This window comes from Gymnogyps californianus, chromosome 18 (genome assembly GCF_018139145.2).
Source record: "Gymnogyps californianus isolate 813 chromosome 18, ASM1813914v2, whole genome shotgun sequence".
Classification (NCBI taxonomy): Eukaryota; Metazoa; Chordata; class Aves; order Accipitriformes; family Cathartidae; genus Gymnogyps; species Gymnogyps californianus.
Window position 1 is genome coordinate 11,355,592 of NC_059488.1, and position 27,239 is coordinate 11,382,830.

The following is a 27,239-nucleotide window of genomic DNA, read 5'->3' on the forward strand; positions in this document are numbered from 1 at the left end:
CTTTGTGACATGCAAATGTATTTAACTACTCAGAGCAATCCCAACAGAAAGATGATAAAAAGCCTAGATTATTGTAAGAAGGGAACACATAAAACCAGCAAAGTTTGGCTATAAACGGAGTAATTCCAGTTTTAGCAAAGATAGTCTTAACTGCACTACACCTGTAAGAGGCGAATCACTATGTCAGAAAACAACACCTAACAGTAATACGCTAAGTGATGTAATAATTTGCAGTCGCAGATTAAGCAGCGAGTCTCATGATCTCAGATGTGCATTCAGATTTACTTTCCGTTGTGCTACCTTTTCTAATATAATTAGAAGTGTGATATTTGACATCTTTAATACTAATTAGTCCTTCCCTACTACCCACCTTCTGGATAAATATTTAGACATCATGAACAGTTTCCCTGTGTACTCTTTGCCTTTTCTGGAGACTTCCTGAAGCTTCTCCTCAAGTTCAGAGACCTTCCTGGCCTGGTTTTCTTACAGTCTACTTGGAAATAAGAGAAGTGAGAGGCCTCGGTCAGTGGAAGGCTTCACGAACTTGAATGACACAAGTCATTATATTCTAACGGTGAATATTTTTCATAATGAGTGTTGTTGGGTGCACTCAGTAATAAATGTTTGGGGGATCACGATCTCGGATCCTAAACAAACTTTTGACCCCCTACTTCTCCCGCGCTGGAGGCATTTTCCCCGATAGCCTCTTTGTTGCTCCAAGGCGACACACGTCGCTGACCGTCGCCAGGCGGCAAACGCAAACCTCCAAGCGGGTGCCGGTCCCGGTCCCGGTCCCGGCCTTCAGCGGCCGCCTCAGGCACTCCCGAGGCCACGGAGCGGCCGCGCCGCGGCGGGGAAGAGGACGTGGCAGCGCTCCGGGTCCCCGGACGGCCGGGGCCGGGGCGCAGGGGCCGGGCCGGGCGGGCTCCGCGGGGGCGAGCGGGGGCGAGCGGGCACTGCGGGCCGCGGCCCCGCGCCCCTCCGCGCCTCCCAGCCCCGAGCACATGCCGGCGGGCCCGGGCGCGGCGGCAGCCAATGGCGGCGGGGCAGGACATGATGTCAGAGGGGCTGTAGAAAAGGCGCGGAGCCTCGCGCGGCGCCCGGGCTGCAGACGCGCCGCTCGCAGGCACCGCGGCGGGCGGCGGCTCCGGCTCCGGCTCCGCTCCGCCGCTGCGCTCCCCCCGCCCCCCCCCGCCCCGCCGCCGCCGCCGCCGCCTTGCGAGCAGCCGCCCCGGGTCCCGCGGGCCGCGCCGCTTTAAGGAGAGAGGGGGGCCGCCGAGTGCCCGTCCCATCTGGTGCCCATCCAACTCTTCCTCCTTCCCCTTGGCTTTTTCTTTTCCCAATGAGCTCCAGCGGGCTGGGGGAGGAGCGGGGGAAGGAGCAAACTTTGCCCCTGAGCTGCCGCCGCTGCCAGCCCTCTGGACTGTGAGTGCGTACGGTGGGCATCCGCCCCATCCTCCTTGCAGCACCAGCCTGCTCTCCGCCTGCTGCAGCCTCCCTCTCCCTCGCTTTCCTCCTCCAAATTTCGCACAGTACGATGTAGGGGGCTTGTCGTTATTATCTTTTTTTAATTTATTTCTCACCGAAGATGGTTTAATTTTTTATATTTCTATTATTTATTAATCCCTCCCAACCGTAAACCTGCCCAGCCTTCTGCCAGCTGGGCCAGAGCATAAAGCCTGGGACTGCACCTGGGGCAATGAGCCCTGCACTGAAGAAGCCTCCTAGAGGGATGTGCCGGGGCCGCGCAACAGACTAGATCCAAGCCCCGAAGCTTACACCACCAGTTATCCCCTCTCCCTCATCCCCTTCGCCCGCCTTTTCTGCACCCCATCCCCTTGAAACCTCGGATCAGTGCCTGCGCTGCGCTCCGGAGATCTCTGCCGGGGTGAAAAGCCCGGAGCCCAAGGAGAGACGGGGCGGCCGTGCTAGATGCATGGGGGAGGGCTCCGGTTAATGCAAGTTCTGGGCTCCTGCAGGGACCCCGACAACTGTCAGCAGCAGCAACTCGGGGCCTCCTCCTCTGCTTCCTCAGCGATGCTTTTCCACAGTCTGTCCGGCTCGGAGATGCACGGGGTCATCGACGAGATGGATCGGAGAACCAAAAGCGAAGCACCGGCCATCAGCTCGGCTATAGACAGGGGAGAGACCGAAACGGTAGGAGGCGAAGGAATGGGAGAGTCATTCAACCCCCTAAACATAATAAACCCCTCAAAGATACAGCTTTTCCGTTAAAATAACAGATCGGGGGGAAACGTATGCAAAATGCTAAATCAGAAGAAAATTAAGCATAAAGGCACCCCAAAAGATTAAATAAAACCGTGCGGAAAGCCATGAAACTGTTAATTATTAATAATATGCATAGTAATAGTAACGCTTGGGTGAAATGAACGGTACTGCTCTTGCGAGAAAACAGAAAGATAGACCAGCCTTTTGGTAGCGTCCAAGAACTTCCCTTCCCCCAGCCTGCCCGGCCTTCCAAAGTTTTTAGGAAGAGGCAAAGTATGCTTTTATACAGATAACATTTTGGCACAGCGAATTTTTCGTCTGCAGAATGGAAACACAAACACGAAAGAATCCAATTCTGTGTTATTTTTCAGGTAGGATGTCTACACTGAGGTAGTCATTATAGCATTTATAAACAAAAAAACAAACTCGAGTGCCTTTAAATTATGATTTTTTAAAAATAATTGTAATATATATGAATACTAGGTTTGTGAACATGGCAAACAGAACTAGAAGGTATGTTTCAGACAGACGGATGGATGCAAATTTTTATAACTTTAGCACTTTTTATCTTACGTCTGCTGATGCGTAGTACTTGTATATTAATACATTTGGATAATAAAAAGATGCATCCTTCTAACCAGACTTAAGCTAGCAAAGTGGAAGGGATTTCTGAAGTATGTTAACTGATTCAACATTTTATGTATAGTACTTTTTTGTTAAGAAATCATAATTCTGAAGTGAAATGATCCCGTATTTTGGTTAAATGCTCTCTTGTAAGGTGATACGGGCATATGCAAGGAAGATATCTGTTCTCGGTTTTTAAAACTTCATCAGTATGTGTTATTTCTCTTAATGCTATGTAGAAATTTACTTAAAGGTGACAGTGAGAGTACTTAATCCTGAAATACTGGCTGAAAAACAGCCTTTATACTATAAGGGTGGAAGGTGATTTCTAATCTAAATGGTTTTGGTTTTCTTTGGAAAAGTTAGTATTTCTCCGTGCAATTAAACAATATCAAATGATCTTTCCTGGAATAAATATTGTGGCATGATACCTTTATATATCTATATCTAAAGTATATGCATACACATGTGTATATAACAAATCGTGGGATAGAATACTGGATCCTTAAATACCATTTCTGGATCTCAGAATATTTTTGTTACCGGAAAAGCAAAGCAGAAAAATCGTATTTCATTTAAAGTGGATTTACAAGAAACTACTTTGGTTGTAAAACGGTACCTAATCAGAGTTCAGTTAATGCCTTAAAGAAATAAGCTATCAGTGGACTTGTGTGGCTAACATACCAATGTAGTGCCATAATTTTATTTATATGTAGTTCTGATAGTGGGAATGGTGTAGTGCAAACAGTAGTGCTCATAGCGATGGGATTTTGTGATCTCTGCAAGTACTGGGTGAAAGTAATCAGTCCAGCATATGCTGAAAAAATAGCTTCATTTTCTTTCGATTCTTCCCTATTAGCTGTCTTTTCTTTTTGCTTTGCGCAAGGACTTAAGGCTCTAGAGTAAAAGGCTCTAAAAGTAAACAAACAACTTCTCCCCCCCCCCCCCCCCCCGAATCAAAACAAACTGCGTGTTTGTCACATCTGTAAAAAAAATGTTTCGGGTTCTCTTGCACACGAACAAATCTGCAGTGTGCTTTTGTGCAAAGCGGATAATAGTAAGTTTGGAACGAAGTGGACAGCAGCGCATTGCAAGGTCTGCCATAAACACTGCTCCACTCTGAGCCTCCTCTCTTGAATACTGTTTTAAGGTGCCGGCTAAAATAAATAAGCATGCTTAACCGGTTTCCGATATTTTTCTCTCTTTCTTTTTTGGTAGAAGTTGACAGAATATGTATGTATTTGTTTTTTGCAGGGTTTCGATTGGATTGTGATTTGACACTAAACTATTAAATTATATAGGGGTTACATTTAGTTTTATTGCTTCCAAGTTTATCCCAGCATAATCTAAAGTGCTCTGTTGTTTTTTCCCCACTTTCTTTCCTACACGTTTCCCACTATTTCGTTTTCCTGATAAAACATTCTGCACCTCGGATTTAGTAATGCTCGTCTTCTCCGCAGTTTTATTTACTGATCCCTTTAGTGCTTTGGGTCACAGCAGATTTGGATACGTGTTGTTTGGAACCAGCTTGCAGAGAGAGCTCTGTCTGTAGCACTGTGACTACTAGGGGGTTTGATCGTAATTCACTCGGAATTTTATAGCTAGGAAAATACACACACAGACACGCTCCACATACACGCACTCACAGAGCATTAACTATGCAGACACTCTCAGTATATCCATAATAATAAATTTTAAAATTAACTGTCTGCGATTTGCCCTGCTCTGCGATTAGTGCGCCTGTTTATTGAACAGCATCTTTTCTTGTTCTGGGACTGAAAAATCCACCAAAAAAAAAAAGGAGAAAAATCCTGCGTCTCATCCGGACGCCTTCCCTAAAACCCAGGGTGTTTTTCTTCTTGTCTCGCCTTCCTCCCCGCCTCCTCCCGGGAAGGTGGGATGCCGCGGGACCCTGGGGACCCGCGTTGCCGGGCGCAGGAGGCAGGTCGGGGCGGCCGGGCTCGGAGCCCCCTCTCCCCTCCTCTGCTCCGCGTCTGCCAAGCCCCTGCAAGGGAGAGGAGAAGCCCGGCCCCGGCCGGGCAGGGGGAGGGGGGAGCCCAGCAGTGCACAAGAGTTTCTCCCTCTCGCTAACGGTCTGTAATTGTTTTCCCCCAGCAGACCATGCCTTCCATCAGCAGTGACAGGGCTGCCCTGTGCGCCGGCTGCGGGGGGAAAATCTCCGACCGTTATTACCTCCTGGCTGTGGATAAACAGTGGCACATGCGCTGCCTGAAGTGCTGTGAATGTAAACTCAACCTGGAGTCCGAGCTCACCTGCTTCAGCAAGGACGGCAGCATTTACTGCAAGGAGGATTACTACAGGTACAGCCTGCCCTCAGCCACCAGCCTGGGAGGGGGGACCTGCTCGCGGCCCCCCACGCTGAGCAAACCCTGTCCTGAAGAGACTGCGGAGGGGATCCGTGGGCACGCCGTCCCCGTGGGGCAGGCTGTGGGCTCCTAAAACCTCCCACTGGAGAGGGAGGCTCATGGTGGGGATGGGCCCCGTGTTCTGGGGAGGAGGGCACGGCCCGGGCACAGCTCGCTCCCAGCCTGCTTGCGGGTAGTGGGGGCTTCAGGCAGGCGTCCCCTGCCCAGCCTTCTCGGGCTGCGAAGGGAAATGAAACGGCCAAGGGGAGCTAAGCGTGTTTGCTGCCCTGAACACGCAGGGCACGGAGCGGCACCCTCACCCTTAGGAAGGGCTTGCCTTCCCCGCCCATGTCCCTTTGCCGGGGTGAAGGGATGGGGCTGAGCCCCGGGCACGCTGTCAGCCCGGCCGGCAGCGGGGCTGGTCCTCGCCCGGCGGCGGTGCCTCCTGCGCGGGCCCGGGCCGTGCGCGGGGCCCGGAGCCTCCTCCGGCCCCGGGGATGCGGGGAAGTTGGCGGGGGTCAGCGCGTTTTCCTGCTGGGAGCTGGCGGGGCAGGAGCTGCGCTGCGAGGTGGGAAACGGGACCGAGCCCCCCCCCCCCCCGGGGTCCCAGCCCGTGGTGCCCGCCCGGCTGGCGGGCGGCGGCCGGGGAGCGAAGCCGCTCCGCAAACGTCCCGGCTTTGTGCCGCTGCCCCGGCTGAGGCGGCCGCCCCGGGCCCCGCAGCCCCTCTCCTTCTGCCGCCCTGCGGGCGGACCCGACGAAGGGGGGAGGGGGGGGATGCGCCTCTCACCGTCTCCTCTGGCCGTTCTGTTTTGCAGGAGGTTTTCGGTGCAGAGATGTGCGAGGTGTCACCTGGGGATTTCTGCCTCCGAGATGGTCATGAGGGCCAGGGATTTGGTATATCACTTAAATTGCTTCACTTGCACCACTTGCAACAAGATGCTGACCACCGGCGATCACTTTGGCATGAAGGACAATCTGGTGTACTGCCGCCTCCATTTCGAGACTCTCATCCAGGGGGAGTACCAGGTGCATTTCAATCACTCGGATGTAGCCGCTGGGAAGGGCCCGGCATTGGGAGCGGGCTCTGCCAACACTTTGGGACTGCCTTATTACAACGGCGTGGGGACCGTCCAGAAGGGGAGACCCAGGAAAAGGAAGAGCCCGGGGCCTGGTGCAGATCTGGCAGCCTACAACGCAGGTAAGAGACCCCCGAACAATTCAAATGGTTTGTTTCTGTTCACTTCCAAAGGGGGATTTCCGTTTATTTTAGCTTAAACCGTTAATAATAGTTTAGCTGCAGCATAATTATTAAGATCAAGTGCTGTCAAACTGCAATTACAGAAGCTAATATGTTAGCATTTTTCACGTCAGCTGGAAATAAAATGTTTTGAAGCAAGGTCATCTGGTTAAGGAGGGGGAGAAGGGGGAGTGTAGCCTGAAATAAAATCTGGAAACCAGAGATTGTAAGTTAGCACTTCAGAGAGCTGTGAATTTTCTTTAGTAGCTACACTCAAAGGCTGCTGATGGGTGAACTATTCTGCCCTTGGCCTGAGCTCTTGCACCTCAGAGTTTTGGAAGGAAAGAGAAGGGAAGAAGTAAGAAAGTGGCTGTTTCCCAAGGACCTGCAGCGGGAGGCGGATGGGGGGTGCAGGGCTGGGGGTGCGGGTGCCCGCGGAGCCCGGGCAGGGGCTGCAGGCAGCAGGTGTCTGCAGGCAGCCTCCAGTCTGCTCACACGATGACAAGTTCGGCTGGAGTTTTGTTTGTCAGATGTGACTCGGAGAAGAGTCGGGAAACTCACAGCATCCCCTTTCTAAGCCCTCGCTGCCCCGAGTCGCAGCCCCTGCCTCTTAACTGAGAGCAGCAGCGAGAAGAAAGGGAGCAAACCTGGCAGCAGCCACAAGCAGTCTCTGCAGAAGCCCTGTCTCTCGGGCTCTCTGCATCGAGCTGCAAACTTTCTAATGTGTTTCCTCGTTTAACCTCCTCACTACCACAGCACTGTAATTTTGCAGGCAAAGGAATTCGAGCAGTCTCCTGCCCGCCCCCCCCCCCCCCCATCCCTGCTTCCCCCCTTCCCCTCGCTCTTCTTCGTCCATGTAACTGCCCACCAGAACGGCTGTGATCACTGGGTCTTCCAGCACTGCTCCTTGTATGCAACAGGAAAAAGTGTTTGGGCAAAAGAAAATTCTTAGATCTTTATTTTATTAGAAGAATTCAAGGCGGAGGTGGGGTTTACTTCAGACCCGAGTTTCCCTAAGCTGTGAACTCAGCCGTCCCGTTAGACCCTGGAGACGAAACTCGTTTGCCTCTTCCCTTGTGCTGCTTCAGTATTGTCTGCACTTCTCCGCTGTTTCGAGCATGTTTTCTTTTATAATCTACGAAGTTCAGATATGTCCCATAGGGCGTAGATTTGCCTTTAACTTTTTTTTTTTCCCCCCCCCGGAGAGGTCGTTAGGTAAAGGCCAAGTTTGCTGCCGTTTGTTTCGAGCCGCACCTCTGCGCGCCCCGACTGCCCCGGACTCGCAGCTCCGGGCTGCGCGCTGCTCCTGCCGTTCCGCCTTGCACAGAGGGGAAGGGGACTGGGGGCGGGGGGGGAGGACCGAGGGGAAGTGCAGTGGTGGTGGGGGTCTCGGGCTGTACTGGTGATCTTCCAGCACCCAGGGCTCCGGGTGCGGGGTAGGCGACCGCGCCGGGAGGATGAGGCTGCGAGTGTTTTGCGCCTAAAGACAGAGTAACAATAGTGACGAAACTGAGTGGTTTGCACTGAAAATGGCAGGGAGGAAAGGCGCATCTCTAACTGGCAAACGCACCTCGGGAACAAAATTGCCAGCTATTATTGGTTTAACTAATTGCTGAATAATTTGGAAATAGTGCAGGAATCAGTAGTAGTCCCAGTGGTGGAGGTTGATGAAAGGTGTATGTAGTGTTCTCGCGAGTAACAGTTGAGCTTTAAAACATACATAAAATATGCATCTTGCTCGTTTAAAAACGTCTCCTTTTCGGAGGGATTAGATTTTAATTGTCCTTCCGCTGTCTCCCTGTGCAGGGCAGATGTTCAGATTCAAAGGACCCGTAAACCGAACCAGCGGCATCTGTCCTGGATGGGGGCACAGCCTGAGAAAGTCTTACTGCTCCCTGACTTCCTAAATAAACCGTCTTTAACTGTATTTTCTAAAATTCGTTTTCAAAATAATTGCCCTCCGATTTTTTGGTCTTCTAATTTTTGTTTAGAGCCTGCAACTGAAGCTTAGGAGATCTTCCTTGAGGAACCTTTGGCTTCTTTGCTTAACCTATTTGTCTACTTAACTATTTACTAAACCAATAATCGACTAATTTATACGATAATAAGTGCCATTGATCTTGGAGATCAGACCAGGCTGCCTGTTGATGTAAAATTTCACAAACTAGCAAATTATTGCAAAGCCTGCGATTTTGTGCCTTTTAAAGGGAAACCGTTTAAAAGTGTGATAGTTTTTCTTTTATTTTTAATGGAACTTCTCATTTCCTTCTCAGAAATGCACTAGAAATGCACAATATTGTCCTCTGAGGGGATCTGTTGCTGGTAATTTGTGTAGAATACTTTGTGTAAATAAATCTACACCCAGAGGTGGTGGGAAAAGGGGGACGCGTAAACTTAGGCAGAGTTGAGACTGGAATTACTTCGTAAATTGCAGCAAATACTCATCTGCTACACGAATTGGAATGACTTTCCCCCCCCCCCCTACTTAAACAAGACTCCATTTGCACGGGGATGATGGGTTTTAGATGTGGATAGAGCCTGACAAGTGGAAAATAGCTTAGAAGGATGCTGAAACTTCAAAAAGATTTCTTTTTCTTTCTTGCTTCTTTCTTTTTTTTTAAACTGTGTTCCTGTGATCATAATTTCTTCTTTCACTTGTTGGAATGGAGTTTGATGGTTTTTTTTTTTAGGTCAGTAAATCAATGGCTGAAAGCTTGCTGAACACAGAAGCACCTGTAAAGAATTCTGAATACTCCCTTTGTGAATTAGACCCCAAACCTCCCACAGCCTGCTATATTTTATTCATTTGTATCTAGTCTGTCTTTAATGTGAAGACACTAAAATATCCTCGACAACGACAGATGTATTGCGCAAACTTGGGGCACGACGAGCTGATAAAATACCCGTAATCTGTGCAAACAGCGAAGAGATTAAGAAATATTTCCTTCCTTTACTAGCAGGAAGATACATAGTGTTTCAGTAAGAAGGTGACTAAATATCTAGGCTAGATACACATCCTCGGCGGATGGGGACCGGGGGCTGTGGGGGCGGCTCTTTGCCGGGGGACGGGAGGCTGCTGAGGCGCTGGCCCCGCTCCCCCGGCACGGACGGGCCCCGGGCTGCGGCCGCCGGCCCAGCAGCACTGGCGCTCGGTTCGGTCCCTCCCCTCCCTGCCTCCCCCGGCACGGCCCGGGGAAGCGCCGGGGCCGTTTGGAGCTGACTCTCCGAAGGGGCTTTGTCAGAAGTTGGGTTTTTTTTTTCCTGACAAAAATGGGAAAAGCCTGGGAAGTTCTGAAGAGCGAATTTCTCTTTCTCTCCTCGTTTCCCCTGGGACTAAAAGCTCAGAATAAGCTTTCCTGTGACTACAGTTGCAGAGCGAGCAAACGGGAGTCGCAGCTTAAAAGCGGATGTCTTGGAGCGATTTCCTAAGAAAAATCAGAGTTGCCTCCTTCCCCCCCCCCCTCCTGCTTCTCTCCCTCCTCCTCCTCTCCCCCCGACGTGGTCACCTTTCGGGCTCCCACGGGCGCGGTGCATCTGGCCCCTCCCCGGGGGGCTGGGGCTGGGGTCGGGGCTGGGGCAGGCGGAGGGGTTGGGGTCGGGGCAGGGGCAGCGAGCCGCCACTGCTCGCTCCCCAAAGGGCGAGCGGGGCCCCGGGAGCGCTCCCTCCCTCCCCAGGAAGGCTGCCGTGGCGCAGGGCCGGGGGGTCCCTCGGGAACAGCACGGCGGGGCGAGCCCCACGGGGAGGGGAGAGGAGCCCCCTCCGACCCCGCCGCCAGCCCCTTCCCCCGGCCCTGCAGCCCGGCCCGGCGGGCAGCGAGGAGCCCGGCTCGGCCGGGGCTGCCCGGGTTAATCGCGGCGCTCAGGGAATTACCGCGCACTCGCACCGGCTATTCAGCGCCATTCAATTGGCTTAATTGAGGGGAAAAACCCTCCGCGGCTGGCTCCTCCCGCACAGCCCGGTGCCCGCCGGCGGCCCGGCGCGGCCCCTCTCCGGACCCTTTGTTCTCCCGCCCCGCCGCAGCCCCGTCCCGGGCCGCTCTCTCCCCCTAGAGGCACCGCGGCCGCGGGGGGGGCGGCCCGTCCCTCGAGCAGCCCCCGGAGGCAGCGGGACACGCAGCCCTTTTGTCCGAGGCGGCTGAGGAAGGCCGGAGGAAAGAAGGTTTCTAATCCCAGCTCTCCTCTCTCGTGGCCTTGTGATGCTCAGCCTGGAAGACAGTCGCTCCTTAAGACAGGCTTTATCTCCCTCTTCCTAGAAACACTTCTTGAAATTTCAAGGTTGAGGCAGCGCTTTCTGTGTCTGTTGCTCCGAAGGCTTGGCAGAGGTATCCTCCTTTCAATGCTGCCAGGCGCCTCAGAAGCAGTGAGGGGTACCTTGCCTGCTCCAAGTGCCACAGCTTCACCCCTTTTAATCCCAGTTGTGGTAAGGATTTCAGGCGTCTGCCTTCTCCAAGTGTCTTCTCCTTCCACCAGGGAGAAAGACTATCTCTGTTCCTGCCCCAAGTACCATTCAGAGGGCTCTGTCTCACTTTTGTCCCCTTCAAGGATGCGGGTACCACAAAGTCCTTTACACACTCCTGCCAAACAACAAATAAGGCTGCACCCCTGCCTAGTCTAGTTAATCACAAGTTCCCTCTCCAGGCAGCAGAAGGTTAAAACACCCCCTTGACTCTCTTATTACAGAAGGAAAGGGGGGTATGTTCCTGAGCCACTGAATATGGAGAGCTGATGCATGCACCAAATGTGTCTCTTGTTTCATCATTCCTTCAGAATCAGGATTAGTTTGCTTTCTTTTTGGGTAATTTAACATGTCAAACACAAGCTACTAAGAACAAAAGTTCCCCCAAAGGAAATTCCTCTTTCCCATCTTCTTCATGTGCCATGTACTTAGCGACCTACTAACTACTAAGCACATGCTTTGCCCCGAATCCCGACATGTGGGAGGATCTGGCGATCTGACTGTGAAACCACGCTCCCAAGTTTTCTTCTTCAAATAGCGTTTGTTACAAAGATAACAGCACATCCTGCTTTACGCTCATGTCGCTGTTTTTAGAGACGGTATTATGCATTATTCTACAGAGGATATTTTGGTCACCAACATCAAAATATAATGTTTTAATCTTAGTTTCTAGTGATGCTCTCTGTGGACATCACCATCTTCTGGCCAAGCGGACATTTGTATCGTGGTGCTAATGGAGGAGGCTGTAAGAGCTGGCCACTGGGCAGACCAGCCGAAGGACAGGAGGGCAATGGCCTGGATGTGGGGACTAGGGGAAAGGCACAAGGGCCTTAGAAATGTTCTAGGGTCAAAAAAGAGACTCGGCACCACTTCAGAATTTGTTTTATCACAAAACAGGAATGAAACATTAGTTAATTTAAGACTCCTCTATTGGACTGGAATTTTACCAATTGTATTTCTGAACTCCCAGCAGAAGCCCTAGATACTGCAATTGAATGGAAATCTTACGTACGGATAGTTCAACAATTCATTTGGGAGATGAGCAAGGACACCACAAAGGAACAGGGAAGAGGTGCCTGAAAAAGAGGGTTGCGTGAGGAGCATGTACAGTGTTAGCCTTACACCATGATGCCTTTTGCAGAAACTCCTCAGCTCTTAAAATCTCCACATGCTTACAGCCTTGGCCCGTTCTGTGTCTCTGTGCCTGCAACGCCCATAGACGTTTCAGATTCTGTGAGAGATGCATATAATATTAGACCTAATATAATAGGCTTTTGAAGATGGTGCCAGGGACCACAACCAAATACAAGAGTGGAATTGGCACTAACTAGGAATACTTATGTCATATCGGGTGATGCCTGGGGGTACCCAAAGCCCTTGTGTAAGACAACGAACAGCAGACACCCTCGTGCACTTTCAAAATCTGTTCTATAACTTCTATTTTGCCCATCTCAAATGGTACATATTTACTGTCATTTTAATATTACTTTTATTTAGTAGATGAGGAGATAGAATTATGCGAAATTCAAAGAGTAAATTGCTCATTGTCCTATCAGGGCTTGATGAAAAGCTGATACCCTCATTCCATTCTGGGAGGGTTTAGAATCACTTTTATTTCCTTGGATCCTGAATGTATCTCATTCTCTATGGAGCAGGTTAAAATCCAACTACTTGCAGCCCTAGGGTTTGTTTTGTTGCATATTAACATGAACAGACCTCAGTCCTTCAGACAGATATTTTAATGCATTTCCTCCTAAGTCTCTGCCTTGTTATTTCTGGGAGGGTTTGAAAGCATTTAAGATAACACACCGAGGTCTCTTCCATTACTAATATCTAAAATTCTGTGAGTACATTTTAAAACCCAGCACTGCTTGGTTTTACATTTCCATAATAGAATTTGCTATGAGCAATATAGTTTCAGTTATTCATCCCAGAATTCTTTACATCAGGAACTGTAGCTATGAAGGAGACTGGAGCACATGGGATGACCCCAGTTTGGCAACTAGATCTCGGTTCTTAAACCAGAAAACATTTTGCTACGTTCCATCCAGCTCCATTAATACTGCATTTTTACTATCTCCTTTTAAGCGTCTTATACCTTTTAAATTCAGGTGCTTCCAGTCTTGCCACACCACAGGAAAACAAGCAGAAATGCTTCTTATTGCTAGAATTTGGCACAAGATACTTAGGTCTGGAAAGGGTTTATACAAATGTACGTACTTGCACGCACACATACACACACATTTATACATACAGTACAAATTTTTTAAGCTGTTTTTTAAATTATAGGAGTACAGAAACACACAGAAAAGTTTGAGGCTTCAAACACTTTCTACGTATCTATTAAACAAACATGCTTTTGGTCTTAAAGCGGAATTTTTGCAGGCCTTGCTCTGTATTGTGCCATTATATTTTTAGAAGGTTTTGAAAAGCTGAAGTTTGCAAAGCAGCTACTGTACATGATGCAAGACTGCTCTTTATAGAATCTGTATGCATTTTTACTTATGAGTACATGCATTTTATGTATATTTTTAAAAACTGTTTTTAATGCATGCCTTTCAGAATTTGTATGTTTTCAATAGGGCTGAAAACCTCTGATGGACAGCATGAATTTAAAGTAAGACTATAAAGACATGTCTATGAGATGTACTCAATTGTAATGAACTAGCAATAACGGACAATTGAAAACAAACCTGTTTATGTGCTTAAAAATTCAGCAATAATTCACATTTTAAAATATTTTTTTTCTCATTTTTTGCATGCCACAGAACAGAGATAGTAGGGATTTTTCATTACGTTTAACATAAAACTTATAGGAAATTAAAAGGGAGTTGTAGAAATTGGAATAGAAAAGCAAATTAATGAGAGTTTGTCAGAGCTAATTTTCAGTTATATCCCTGATTTTTTTAGTGGATTTAAGCTCTGTCCTTAATGTTATTTTAAGAGTTTTTCTATGGCTTACTGTATGCACAAATAAATGAAAAACTACTTTTGGTCTATGAGATTATTTTGCTTGGCATTCAAGATTTAATACTACTTGATAATTATTATAATGTTCCTTGCTCACAGACCTCTTTTACAGGCTTTACAGTTGATTTATGCAAATGTATCAATCAGTGTCATTCAGTGATTTCAAAAGGGTATAACAGAATTGATCATTCAAACTAGTACTTGCAAATACTTTTTAAAAAAAGGAAATGTAAACATATAAATAATTAAAAAGATGTTTTTTATTTGGCAAGCCAGTGATATATTGTATTAACAGCTTTATTTCTTTAGCTAGTCAAATTATAGTCATAATTTGCTGTCTGGTACCCACAAACTTTATTTCTTTTATAGTGTTTCATTTAATGGTCTCTCTTGTACTCTACAGGGTTTAGTTTGATGGAGGAAATAATTATAATTTTAACTGGTCTGTTCCATCGAGATTTAAGTGGACTGTATTGTACAGCTTTCTTTGTACGTTACAATGCAATTTATAGTGATACAAAGTACATTAAAACACTTTACAGAGTTGAGGACAGCTACTGTCCTACAAGCAGAAAGTGGAGGAAAGGCTGTGTGGAGATGGAGGGAAGAAAAAAGGAAACAGACCTGACATTTTAAAAGCCATAAAGAGGCAGGTGAGGGTCCTTGCAGGCTGGTTATTGTAAGGGAAAAATAGAAGATGCAGAAATGGAGGGGAAGGCAAGTAGCATTTGTACCAGTACAATGCATGCCATGGTATGTTATTTTAATTGCTGCACTCAGATGAACTGCAAACAATGTTGGTCACAGAGCAATAGATTTACACGCCTTTTCCTCTTGTTGCCTTAAGCTTTAAGTTGCAATGAAAACGATGGTGACCACCTGGATAGAGACCAGCAATACCCCAGCAATCAAAAAACAAAGCGTATGAGGACATCATTCAAACACCACCAGTTGCGGACAATGAAGTCATACTTTGCTATTAATCACAATCCTGATGCCAAGGACTTGAAACAGCTAGCTCAGAAAACCGGCCTGACCAAAAGAGTTCTTCAGGTAAGAAGAGCAGTCTTTTGTCTTGAAAAGTAAATAAAATATCAATTTTATATTTAAAATGCCATGGATTTTGCTGATTTTCAAGCTTTTCTTAATCGTTCATACATTCTGTGAGACTTCAGTTAAATCCTAGAAAGCATGAGAAAAGTTATTTCTTTTCAGTTTCCCAAAAGCAGATCTCTTGGGTTCTAATTTTTAATGACAGTTATGAAGGTTTGGGGCCCTGCTTGTTTTCCTGTAGTTAGTTAATTCTGGTGCATGTTTTCGCTGCCAATCTGCTGTAAGAAAAAGTGAATTATTTTAGTTAGTGTGTTCACTGTAAATAGAGAGCTCTTAATTTAGAAATTACTGTGAATGTTTACCATTATAAGAAATTAATCAGCAGTTTGAATTTATTTTATCAGGACAAGGAGGTTATCTTTTCTTTCATAATTGAAGTGGACATAAATTTAATTTTTCAAATATTAATTTTTTATTCATAGTGTAGTAACTTAGAATGAAAGGAGACTGCATTTTAAAAGTACTTTTTCTCTGAAAGCTGGATTTTTCTTGCTTCACGGATATACACTCTGTTTGAACTATTACGGGAAGCAAAGGTCAGAATATTAGTTGATTCAGCTCCATTTTAATTTATAGTTCTGATTCAAGAAGTCAATTTTAATGGGCACTTATCCAAATAACTATACCTAGAGATAAATTTGGGCATATAGGAGCCATGGCATTCCAGGATCTATTGCTGAAATTTTTAAACGGGTCTTAATTTTGGAAAAATGGTTTGTGAGCTTCATAGAGACAGGTGGGGCTCAGACACAGACTCCTGGGAAAGCATGGTGGACAGCTCTCACAAATTCATAGGCAAGTGGAGGGCAGTAGACAAAAAATATTGAGAAAAACTGAATTCACTGGAGAGATTCTGGACCTTACAGTGTTAATACCTAATAGAACAAGGAATAAAGGTTTTGTAGGCTTCCCAGTAAAAACTACTAATGAAAAACCATACGTAATTACTTCTCTTGGCTATATCCGCCACAGCTGGATTTTTTTTTTTTTTATGAGGCTGATTTGCGGTGGTGGAACAGATTCCTCCGATATAACTAGTGCACATCCTAATGCTTGACGTAGTGCCTCTCATAGCAGCTCTCCTTTATCCATGCACATGGGCAAAATAAGTTAACTGCATTTGTCTATCCTTGTTTTGACACTTCTCCTCTATTTTACCCTCAGAGTTTAGACACTTCAGTAATATCTATTCTGTCCATTACAGTGCACTCACACCTGAATTATCTGAGAAATTTCACATAGTGCATTAAGAAATGAGATCAGTGTCTAGAAAGTGTCTTTCTCTTGATCATCTTTCTGTTCTCTCTCCTCACTCCACACCAACTTGACTTCCATCTCTCTCTTCTCTTTTCACCTAATGGGTCTTTCCTTCCAACTTTTTTCCAAGTTATTGTCTCTGTTTCTTCCTTCCTCTTCAGAATGTATTTCCTTGTCTCCAAAATTGGATTCCACATCTCCATCACACTTCAGTTCCTCTTCCAGTTTCTTCATTGCTTCTGTTTCCATCTTAAACATATCACATCTTGCAGTTTTAAGGTGCTTAGTGGTTCCTCTTTTTTTGTGGCAGACCCTTCCAATTCCACTAAACATTTTTTATCATTTTGGTAATTGGTGTTTCACTTCTTTTACTTTCACAGTTAAATACTCCTTTATGTCTGGGCTCCTTTAGCTGAAGAGTGGTGGAAGGTAATAGTTGGTGGTGAGGATTGCACCCAGAGGATGATGCTGTTGGAGGCAATTCAAGACAATGGCTCGGAGTGATACTTTGTCTGGTATCACTTGAGTTTTCCTGTCTGTTATGAGCACTCTCTACTCCATACTCTTGGACTTTTTGTTTGAAAATTAATTCGGGCCATGAAAAACCAAACATGTTTTTTTTATTTTAGAACCTTTTTGCACAATTGGTTTCTCTCTAACCTGTGAGAGGCAATTTTTCAAACACTGAAGTTCACCTGTATGAGTTTCAGGGTTGCTCTTTGCTGGGGAAAACTCTTCATGATTTTGGTTACTGAGATAGTGTCACTTGTTAATTCTTTTGAGCCAGAAAGGTTGGCATTCCGTCTGTGTCATTTACTGAACACAAAGTAATTCACTGACACTATTGATCTAAACAAGCATCATTAATATTAGTCTGTCTTACATACCGAAGGCGCATGGACTCCCAGACGTACGTGCACACTTGCCAGTAGTAAGAAATCTTCCGCATTCCCTATATTGTTATTAGGCGTGTTTGTAAGCTGTTGTATTTTCTCTATGTACAGATCTCAGTTCAGCTGATGAAGGATTGTGGTTCTTTGTATATCATTAATAGAATATATTTTAACAGAAAATGCAAGGCAGCAGATCAGGAAAAACAGATTCTCTTGTTCTGAAACCAGTGTACTTCCTAAACACACGTAGTAGAGTTCCTAGCGATTTAGGAAACAGCTATAGTGCCCTTACTATATAGACAGTCCCACATAACATGTAATGAGGGTACTTTGTAGATGAGCAGAGAATTTGACCATATTCTTAATGATCTGTGATATTGGATTTGGAAGACCTGACTTCTGTCTTTGCTTTATATACCATTAGTCATCAGCTACACATGTCCAGAAGTGGAATGGCATGGAAATTTAACATACTGCTTCATAAATTACATTCCCTTCAGTGGCTTTGTAATGCAGACTATTTTCCGTAAGTAGCCACATTAGAATCACAGTAAGCCTGTTTATAATTTTAACCCCTATTTTTATTTATTTTCATTCCAATTTAGCTTTATATTTGCAATTTAATTCATATACCTCTTGTACCGCAGCTGGGGAACACAAGCCCATTATTGTAAGCTATCATTCATAATTAAAGTGACCAGCTAATTGTGAACTAACTAACTGGCATAAATGTTCCGCTTTTGGGAATTGATCTTTCTTTTTGTGAGTTTAGAAAGGGAAGGTGGAAGTAGATAGCCCTAAGAAGTTACGGTTTGCTAGCTATAGGTATGCACCTCTTCTCTCCCCAGGGGTCTGGAACATGATTATCCATGGCAAAAGCAGTTTAGGAACATAAAGAATTATTTTTCAGTGGGTGTCTTGTACACTGCTTATTCTTTCTTGAATCACTCCCCAGTAAAGTTGCTATGAAAACCCTACAAAGATTACTGCATGCATTTGGACTTTGCTAATTCAGTTTCCAGTAGCCAACAAGCATGAAAATTTTCACAATCATGCGTGGGTACCCTGCGCTACCTTTCGGTGAAGATTTGCTTTAGGCTAGCATACTGCAGACTCTGTACCGAGCCTCCATTCATAAAATATCCCATAGTTCCCCTTTAACTGTGTGTTTACTGATTACAACAGAGTAATCAGAATGTGTGTTCAATGAGTGAACGTAGTTTGCTTTGTGGTGCAACATCCTTTATATTTTTGTTTCTCCACTTACTAGTTAGCAAAATTCAGTAAACCTAAATGTCTCCAGGTAGCTGTGTGAATGAGCAAAATTGTGTTTAAAAATTTGTTTCTGGCACAAGCTATTCATACAACTAATATATAACAGTTGCAACAATGGAGGTGTTACAAACAAGAAAATAAAATTATCTAAGGTGATTAGATGATCTTATTCACTGCAGTATCCAAATCCTTTACAATACTGAGCGTATTTATTTTCAATACTTCCCTATCATATGGAGATGTTATTTTATTCCTATTTTACTTGATGGAGACAATGAGTTAGCTGCACAGATCACTGAAGAGATAGTATAATATTTTAACCACAGTAAATATTACTCTACCTAGCAGCTGAGTTGCCCAGCTACAGGCATCCAGCCCCGCTAACCAGAATGTGGTAGCATCAGTGGTGGGTCTCACAGCTGCTTTTATTTTTCAGTGGGAGGTTTGGTCCATATTTTCCCCTTTGATTTGAAATAGCTCAGCCTTATAATGATACAGTTGGACAGAAAACCACTAAATACTTCCCAATGATTTTGTTTATTCCTCAGTACTGAAGACCAGATTCCTAATTGTGTAATTGATGTGAGATAAGTCCTTCTGGAACAATTCTTTCAGTTATGTATGTTTGCGTTATTATTTCTTTACTTTACTGTAATACCGTTACAGGTGCAGGGCCTGAATTGCCAATGTGAGCATATAGCACTACTGCCATTATGGATGGGCAACCCTGACTTGCCAGCTCTTACACGCTACTTTGCACAGCTATAAGTAACGACACAGGGCAGTAGAGAAGCAGGCTTACATTCCTACAACTCAGAAAACAATAGTTTTAATTCTTTCGCTACTCTTCAATGTGAAGTCTTTGCTGAATACTGTCATATCTTAAGTGCATACCAGAATATCACTATTGTGATAATTATGTTATCCCTTTCTATCATAAGACAAGGTATTTTCAGAATTTCAATTAACAAATACTTAGATGTCTTTTCAGTAATAATACAAATATTTATTATTGGACAATTTTAAAGAGCTTCATAACCATTAGGTGATTAACTGTGACAAGATCTCAGTGAGGAAGGAAGTGAAAGTAGTCATATAATCTCTATTTTTGAATAATACTTACAAGATTATGTAATATTTTCTATGTCTAACATGAATTACCGCTATTAAAGAGAGAATGAACCGTGTTACATGTGCAGCTCCTGAAAGCTGCATGAATGGTCACTGGTAAGGGCATCTGAGCACAGGTTTTCATATTTAGTGGGCGATAAAGAGGAATACATAAACACCAATAATCTTGCTCACTTTTCTTTACATATTACATGTTTCAAATCACAAACAGAAAAAATACCATCAGGTCTCTTGCCCTGTTAAGGTTAGGGGGCAGTCGGACATTTAGGAACAATGTAAATAAACAAAATAGTTATGGTGCCTTCTACAGGTTTATGCACTTTAAACAAGAAAATTGTTTTGTAAACACAAATGGAAATGTTACTCATATTTGGGACTACTGCATATATAAATATGTATATTTTTAATGAACGTAAGTGTGAAATTACGCAGAAGTATGTGTATATGCAACTGGACTAGTGTTTTTGTCTGTTCTGTTTTAATTATTACATAACTATGGTACACATACATACCAACAGTGGCAGTCTCTAAACTTCCATTTCACCTTCATATGTATTATCCTTTTTACAATTGCTGGAAAGTATATTAAAAAAATCAAACCCAAATTACTTTGTGAGACAAATATAAATTATCTCTTACTGAAAGGTAAAAAAAATCCCATAAATGTTCAAATTGCTATTTTTTACCATTCCTAACTAGTTGGCGCTTGAGACTTTGCGGCTTGAATGACCAGAACAAACTGATTTGCTTCACTTGCATCCCCTGCACACGAGGCTCCTCGCCTTGCTCAGAACCCTGCGCACACACTTCCGCGCCTCCCTTCTTGCGTGGCTCCGATTGAAGAGCCATAGGAGAGGACACTGGCTGTGAATGTGTCAGGCAAAAATATCACATTTGTTTTTGCCTCATTTTGACCACATCGCTGGCCTTTAACAGGTTTACTGCTGTAACGGGCTATATTATAAAATCATGAGAATATTTTTACGCGTGCTAGTTTAGGAGAAGATTTTTGTTTTCTTGTCATATATGAAACTGATTTAAACTAAGTATTTTAACAAAGGGAATGCCAACATAAACCGTTTTAAAATACTGAGCTTTCAGAAACAAGGACCTGTAGGGATGTGATTTATGCATGGCCCATGAAGGCAGCTCCTATGGCCACTGCTAGAATTTGTGCCTGAGGATTATTTCCTTGTGGCATTCACTGGAGAGAGCATGAGAGAAAAGGGGTGCACCTTAAAGACCCTTGGTTGGGGGAGAAAGGTTTCCAGAGAAAAAGTAAGAGTGCTCAATAGGAGAAATTTGGGGGCTGGAGCATCCAGATGAGAAGAAAACCAGTCAGAGGAAAAACAGCTGAGACATGTTCATCAGTTCTAACTGCGGCTGGCAAGCTGAGAGTGCAAAGAGAACACCTTACAGGACTGCTCGTATTTACCTATCGCTCCTCTGTTAGCGGTCTGGCTTAAAGCGGATCCTATGGCAGGGGCCATGCTGTTTCAGAGTTAAAGGTCAGAACTTCTGTACAGGTTGGTGCGGCCTTGTGAGCTCCATGCACTCAGGTTCCCTGTACAGGCCACAGAGGAGAAATCTGATGGAGATACTGTATGGCTATGCAGATCCTTTCACTCGCTCGGTTCCTTTCTCCGGCAGATACAGAGATGATGAGGCTCATTGCATCTGGAATGGAAAGACTCGGTCCTATTCCTTATAGCAAGTCAACGTGAGGACAGTGGGATCACGATTGAGTCCGTTGTAAAGAATGTAACAATGCCAGAGGCCTTCTGATAAATAAGCACAGTGAAATTTCAGCTAGTTTGTAGCAGTAAAATTACCTGGTATCAACACATATCAGGTTGAACACAGGGTATTTAACGACATTTTCAAATTTAGTCAAAGTAATGTGCTGTACCTAGGTTTCATGCAAGTTTCACAAATACATTTTATTTTATCTATTTTCAAATAGGTCAGAAAAATATTTTATCTTTAAACAAATCCTGCAGACAGTGGAAAGCATTATTAACTTGGACCTAAACACTGAAATTGAACTGAGAAAGATGAAGTCATTGCTTTTGTCCTTCACTCATAGATAATAATCAAATAATGCAAGGAGTAGCAATCTTGGAAAAAATTCCGTATGTGGATATAAATACTACTGAAATGACAGTTTTTAATGCAATGTGGGTCTTTAATACCATTCAAGCCTCTTTTCCTGACATCATTCCGGTACTGAAAACATTTGAAAAAGGAGACTGGCATAGGTGAAGGGAGCTGAAGCATTTGATAAAGAAGAGTAAGAGAAGAGTAAGAAAGAGGGACAGTCCTTTTAGAGAAGTGAGAGCACTGCAGACACTGAGACATGAGAAAGTTCCTGGGAGAGCTCTTGGGGTCCGCAGAAAGGCAGGGTGCTGGGGTCTGTGTCACCTGCTGCTTACGATGGGAGATGGACTTGAGATATGAGGGTGCTGAATATTTTATATTCATCAGATGCTTGATGTCTGCCTCATCCAGACAAATACTTCTGGGATTGAGGGCAATCGAGGATTCATGCAGGCTGCCAAATTTCTAAGCATCTTTATACATAGCCTGCACAGAAAGACTCCTCTCCTCCATCCTTAGTCCACTCCTGTCCCAGGCAGACTGTTTATACAGGATTGCAGGAGAGGGAAAGAGGAATGCTTTTCAGGCATGCAAAGGACACTTCTCGTGACTGGGGCTACTTTTCTAGCATGTTACCAGTAAAAACATCTTCCCCAATTCAAGTGTTGGTGAATTTGTGAGAATGCTTTTGCTTTTTTAAACACTGCAGCTCTTTAAATGCTACCCTGTTATATTAAACTATTTCAGGTTTGGTTTCAAAATGCTCGAGCCAAATTCAGACGGAACCTCTTACGTCAAGAAAACACAGGGGTGGATAAGACTTCAGACTCAACACTCCAAGCAGGGACCCCTTCAGGTCCTGCCTCAGAAATATCCAATGCCTCCATGAGTCCATCCAGCACTCCCACTACTTTAACGGACTTGACTAATCCTACTATGCCTACTGTGACATCTGTCTTGACATCAGTGCCCGGAAGTCTTGAGGTTCATGAATCTCGAAGTCCTTCACAGACAACTCTCACAAATCTTTTCTGATGACTCTTTCTTAATAATTTCTTTAAAAAAGAAATTATTCTTAGCTGAAATTCCAAGTGTATTTTAATAGAGGCTTTGAGCAACTGACTAACCACAATTAGGATCTCTCCTAAAAAACAGAAGGAAATGTAGTGTTCTGGTATTACGGAGTATGGACTGAAGAATAACTTGGAAGATCTATTGCAACACAACATTTGTGTAACTGTACAGTTTTGTGGACTGAGCAAGGGAAACAGCAATTAATTTAAGTTGGCTAAAGCTTCTGTATTTTCAAAGACTGCCATGTGCCTTATATACTGTTTTATCTACATTCTTTGGATTCCATGTCCACTTCTCTCTTTTTCTCTCTGTATATTTATGACCAGGGCAAAAATGTTAAGAGTTTGTTACTTTGAATAGTCCTAAGCCTTTCATTGGTTGCTTTGTTGTTTTAGAATTTTAAGGTCGAAGTCTGTTCGAATACCAGAATTTGTAAAATCTAACCAGTAATAAAACCACTTATGGAAACTACTTGGTACTGGCTGCAGTTACATTTAACATTAGTGTCACAATCAAGATAGGCTGATTATATTTAAAAGGATTAGAAAACTGCACTTCAAACACAGTATCTGCCTAGGATAAAGCCTAAATATGATGTATACATTCCTCCTATTCCCGAAGTATATATGGGTGAGAAATCCAGCTTGTACAACAGTCTAGGTATCTTCATTGTAGAGAAATAAGTAACTGTTAGGTGCAGGTAGAAGTTATCAGATAATGTTAAAATTCAAACAGAAAAACTATACTTAATTTTGCTACGTGAAAGAAACTTGACTTCAGCTAGCATTTATGAAAACAATCTTGCTTTTGTGCAAGAGGTGGCTTGTCCCATTCCATGGAGGAGGCAAGCGGGGTATCCGACAGCTGTGTGGCCACAATCAGTCCATTACAGAGGCGGACACTCGGTAATGTTTTCCCTAGGAAAAAGACAGAAGTATTTCAGGTTATTTTACAACACTGATGGGCAAAGTTGAGGCAAAATTATGTTTTATAAAGTCAGAGCCTTACATTTTTTGTAATGCTTTGAAGGAATAAAAAGCCAAGGAAGAATATGATATTATCGATACTAATAAAAGTGGTTATTCCTTTAATGATTATGGACCTTTTGATGCAATTGAATTCCTTCTACCCCCAAAATCTGTGCAGAATATAACTCATATTTTGAGTTTTTTTCCTATTGTTTTTAAAGATGCTCTTCTGTAATTAAAGAAATACCTCAGCAAAGTTTAAATATGTGTAAGAACGAGTATACACTATGCTGTTTGCCCAGTAGTTTTATAGATTTTGAGTGGTACCTAAGATGCATATGGTTGTTCCTTTTCAAACCTGTTACAATCAGTTTATTTCAGTCAAATGTTAAGTTGTATGTGGCTAGCTCTCTAAAACTAATCCGTCATTCCCATTGGATCAAAATTGCTAAAAGATTATTCCAAATAAACAGCAAGATAGGTGCCAAGATTCGTGTTCTTTGCCCTTTTCAGTGCATTGAAGATGATTTAGTAGGCCAGACTCTTTGGTAACAATGTTTTGGTTTTAAAAGCGCTACATTTATTCAGCTTTCTCAGCTGAAAATTTGCCATTCTTGTGCAAGCCAAATTCCTATCGAGATCAGCGAGAGATCTCAGAGCATGAGGGCTGTGGGATAGAAATGCTGACATAATTAGGTCATTTATTAACCTTTTTTACACTTCAGCTTAAAAAACCCCACAGGTGAGTTATCTGAAAAGCAAAATAGTCCTAAAAAAATCATAACTAGCTAAGATCTGTGAAAGGGATTACGTTCTGGTCACTAAAACCTATAGGCTAGCATAGTTCATTAAGTTTATGCACAATGATGAAACATTAAAAAAGATAATTTGGGTTGAATTAATAACTGTTACAGGTTTGTCCAAGACATTTTCCCTCATAATATAAATGTCTAATAAGGAAATTGTGCTGGTTAGTGGACTGTAAAAGAGTACATATCTGCCTTTCAAAGATATTGAGACACAGAGATTCTGCTGTATGTAATGTTTTGTTCATTGTCAATTACCTTGGAGATTTTATTTTTTTTTGACATGCTTAGCTGGATCTTTTCTTGATTTAAAAGGCAATGTTGGTCCACTGTTAAATGGATACAGCCCATAATTAAAAACCCTGTGTATTAACCTGTAAACAGTTTTAAAATACTGAATCCTGAATTCTTAAGTGTTACGGCAAATGTAGCGGATAACAATTCAAATGGTTCTTTAAAATTGCAGTGCTATTATTTGTGATCTTGTATTTTAACTACCTGAATCCACATGGATGGAAATACCTTTCAAATCAATTCTCAATATTGCCTTTTCAAATAACTGACATTTATGAAGGGGAATACTCTCGTGTTAATCTTATCTAAAACCTATAAGAGACAATTAGAGAAATTGTCTGGTTTAATCAAATCAGGGATTTTGCATATAAATAAGAGACAATATTCTATGTAGGGTCTTTATGTAGGTGCATTAGGATTCACTCACTGGCTCCAATGACCTATGTTGTCCCCATGATTGTTTCAATCCTGTGGTATTGTTTGGTTGTTTAGAGCTTGTTGGTTTTGAATGCTGTACATTTTTTTACTACTGCAATCCTAATGTTTCTTCACATACTTGTACAGTTCCACATTTGATGTATTAGTCTGAAATTCTGTTAAAAACATGAACAAAAATGGAAATGATATTTCTTTGGAAGTGTATTTTTACTGTATATCTAATTTGAACTAGTTGAACATACTTCTTTACATTTTGCATGATAGGTGTGTAGTTCATTTTTTAAATATGAAAGAGACTTAAGAGTAACTTAGAATGAGAATATAATGAAACCTATACAAATATGGAAAATACATACAATGATTTGCTACTTTTTGACTCAAGAAACTTTTTGAAATACATTTTACCTAGTTTATTTAAGATAATGCAGATATTTTGTCTTTGAGTTCATACATAATACAGAATATAAAAGGGGATTACACATTAGAAAAACTTTCAAGTCACCTTGGTACTCAACAGCACACTGGATTGTTCTTGTCAAGCAAAGAGAAAGGGTATTTGATTTTAAGAACGCTGAATAAATATATTTTGATCTACGGTAGAGAGGGATAGCATTACTGCAAGTGATATGTAATCACAACTTAAAATTTATTGACACTATTAATAGCTACATTTCATAAAACTTATTTTTCATTCAAATTATCTAAGTTTGGGAAGAGAAGACTAAGGATCATTATACTAATGAAGAAGCTGAATGCCTGCCCTAGAAGCAAAAGTCAATTTATCAAATATACTATGGATGGAGAAAGTGCCTCCAGGATATTTTGGTTTCCAAACTATCTTGTCTTCCTAGCTGCTAAAAAAACCATATTTAGAGCACTTTCCTATAACCGTTTGTTATTTTTTGTCTGTTGGAAGGTAAAGACTAAAGCTTAGGCACCTGTAATAATAATCTTCATCTAATGGAAAAGGAGAAAAAAAACAGAAATCAAAATAAGAATCAGGCTTCATACTTAGGCACATAGTGACTTAATAATGCTTGGAAGGAGAGATTTTAATTGAAAGTAGGTGAATTATGATTTTTTTTTTTTTTTTTTACTTCAGAAAGCCAGGACTAATTACATAACTCTGTCGCTGTTTTTTAAAATGAAATTTGATATAAGTTACCATTAGAAAGGGTCATAACATCAACTATAGTGTGAAGAGATAAGCCTAGACATTTTAAGAAGGACTTTTTTTCCACTTTTCTTTCCATCTTTTTAACCCTGGTTCTTCTCCAGGACGCACCACGAACTGCTGGCAAGGGGCTCAGTTTACTTTAATGAAGGGTAGATCATCTTCCTGCCACGCAGTTTCTATCCTCCTGCTTACGTGCATTCTTCATACTGACACTGGCAAACACTTCTCATCTACCTTACACAGTTTGACTGTCCACAGCTTCTACAGTGTGAATCCTCCAACCAGCTGAACGCTTCAGTGGAGTTTTTTCCTACCTCTGCAGGAATTTATGCCTTCTGAATGAGCAGGATTTAAACCATTCCTGGTAGCAATTAATTTATCTGTAGCTAAAATAACGATCTGTAAAATGAATGGCCTATGCATTTCGGAGATCGCTTTGACCCGCATTTGAAAAGGCTACAGGTGAAATATATGCGCAACACGTCCAATTCACATTAGCAGCCAGGGTTTGGATGGGTGTGAAATGCTTGTGCATCCACTATTTGGTGCATACAATTATGCAGTTGCCAGCTATCTGCATTTCTGCTTTCCAAGGTTATAATATTACACCTCCCTTTCCAGACCTTCAAGTCCTTTTTGTCTTGTCCGGCAAGTGAGTTGCTTGGAACTCTGCTTAATCCCATCCTTCAAGTACTTTTGTCTGAGTCTGCAGTATCTTTGCTTAAAAAACTAAGTATAGCAAACCACAAACATCGTTCACACCCTCCCATACATTGCATTTAAGGCTGCTCAGAGTCTCTGGTACCATACGTCACTACCCCTGTAGGCAGCAG

The 27,239-nt window shown here is 43.3% G+C and overlaps 1 protein-coding gene across 1 annotated transcript; it reads left to right on the forward strand.

Annotated features, from left to right (window-relative positions):
* The first annotated feature begins 1,364 nt into the window (after nucleotides 1–1,364).
* On the forward strand, nucleotides 1,365–23,176 carry LHX2 (LIM homeobox 2). Its single transcript, XM_050907954.1, has 5 exons — nucleotides 1,365–2,157; nucleotides 4,972–5,174; nucleotides 6,036–6,418; nucleotides 14,731–14,936; nucleotides 22,397–23,176. The coding sequence occupies exons 1-5, from the start codon at nucleotides 1,933–1,935 to the stop codon at nucleotides 22,682–22,684; spliced, it is 1,305 nt and encodes a 434-aa protein (XP_050763911.1). The 5' UTR covers nucleotides 1,365–1,932; the 3' UTR covers nucleotides 22,685–23,176.
* Nucleotides 23,177–27,239: the final 4,063 nt, after the last annotated feature.

What these genes read in the sequence shown, in the direction of transcription:
- LHX2 (XM_050907954.1), top strand. Translation starts at nt 1,933, where the DNA reads ATGCATGGGGGAGGGCTCCGGTTAATGCAAGTTCTGGGCTCCTGCAGG. An exon ending in TGCAAGGAGGATTACTACAG is followed by an intron (nt 5,175 to 6,035) that starts GTACAGCCTGCC and finishes TCTGTTTTGCAG; the next exon opens with GAGGTTTTCGGTGCAGAGAT. An exon ending in TCTGGCAGCCTACAACGCAG is followed by an intron (nt 6,419 to 14,730) that starts GTAAGAGACCCC and finishes TGTTGCCTTAAG; the next exon opens with CTTTAAGTTGCAATGAAAAC.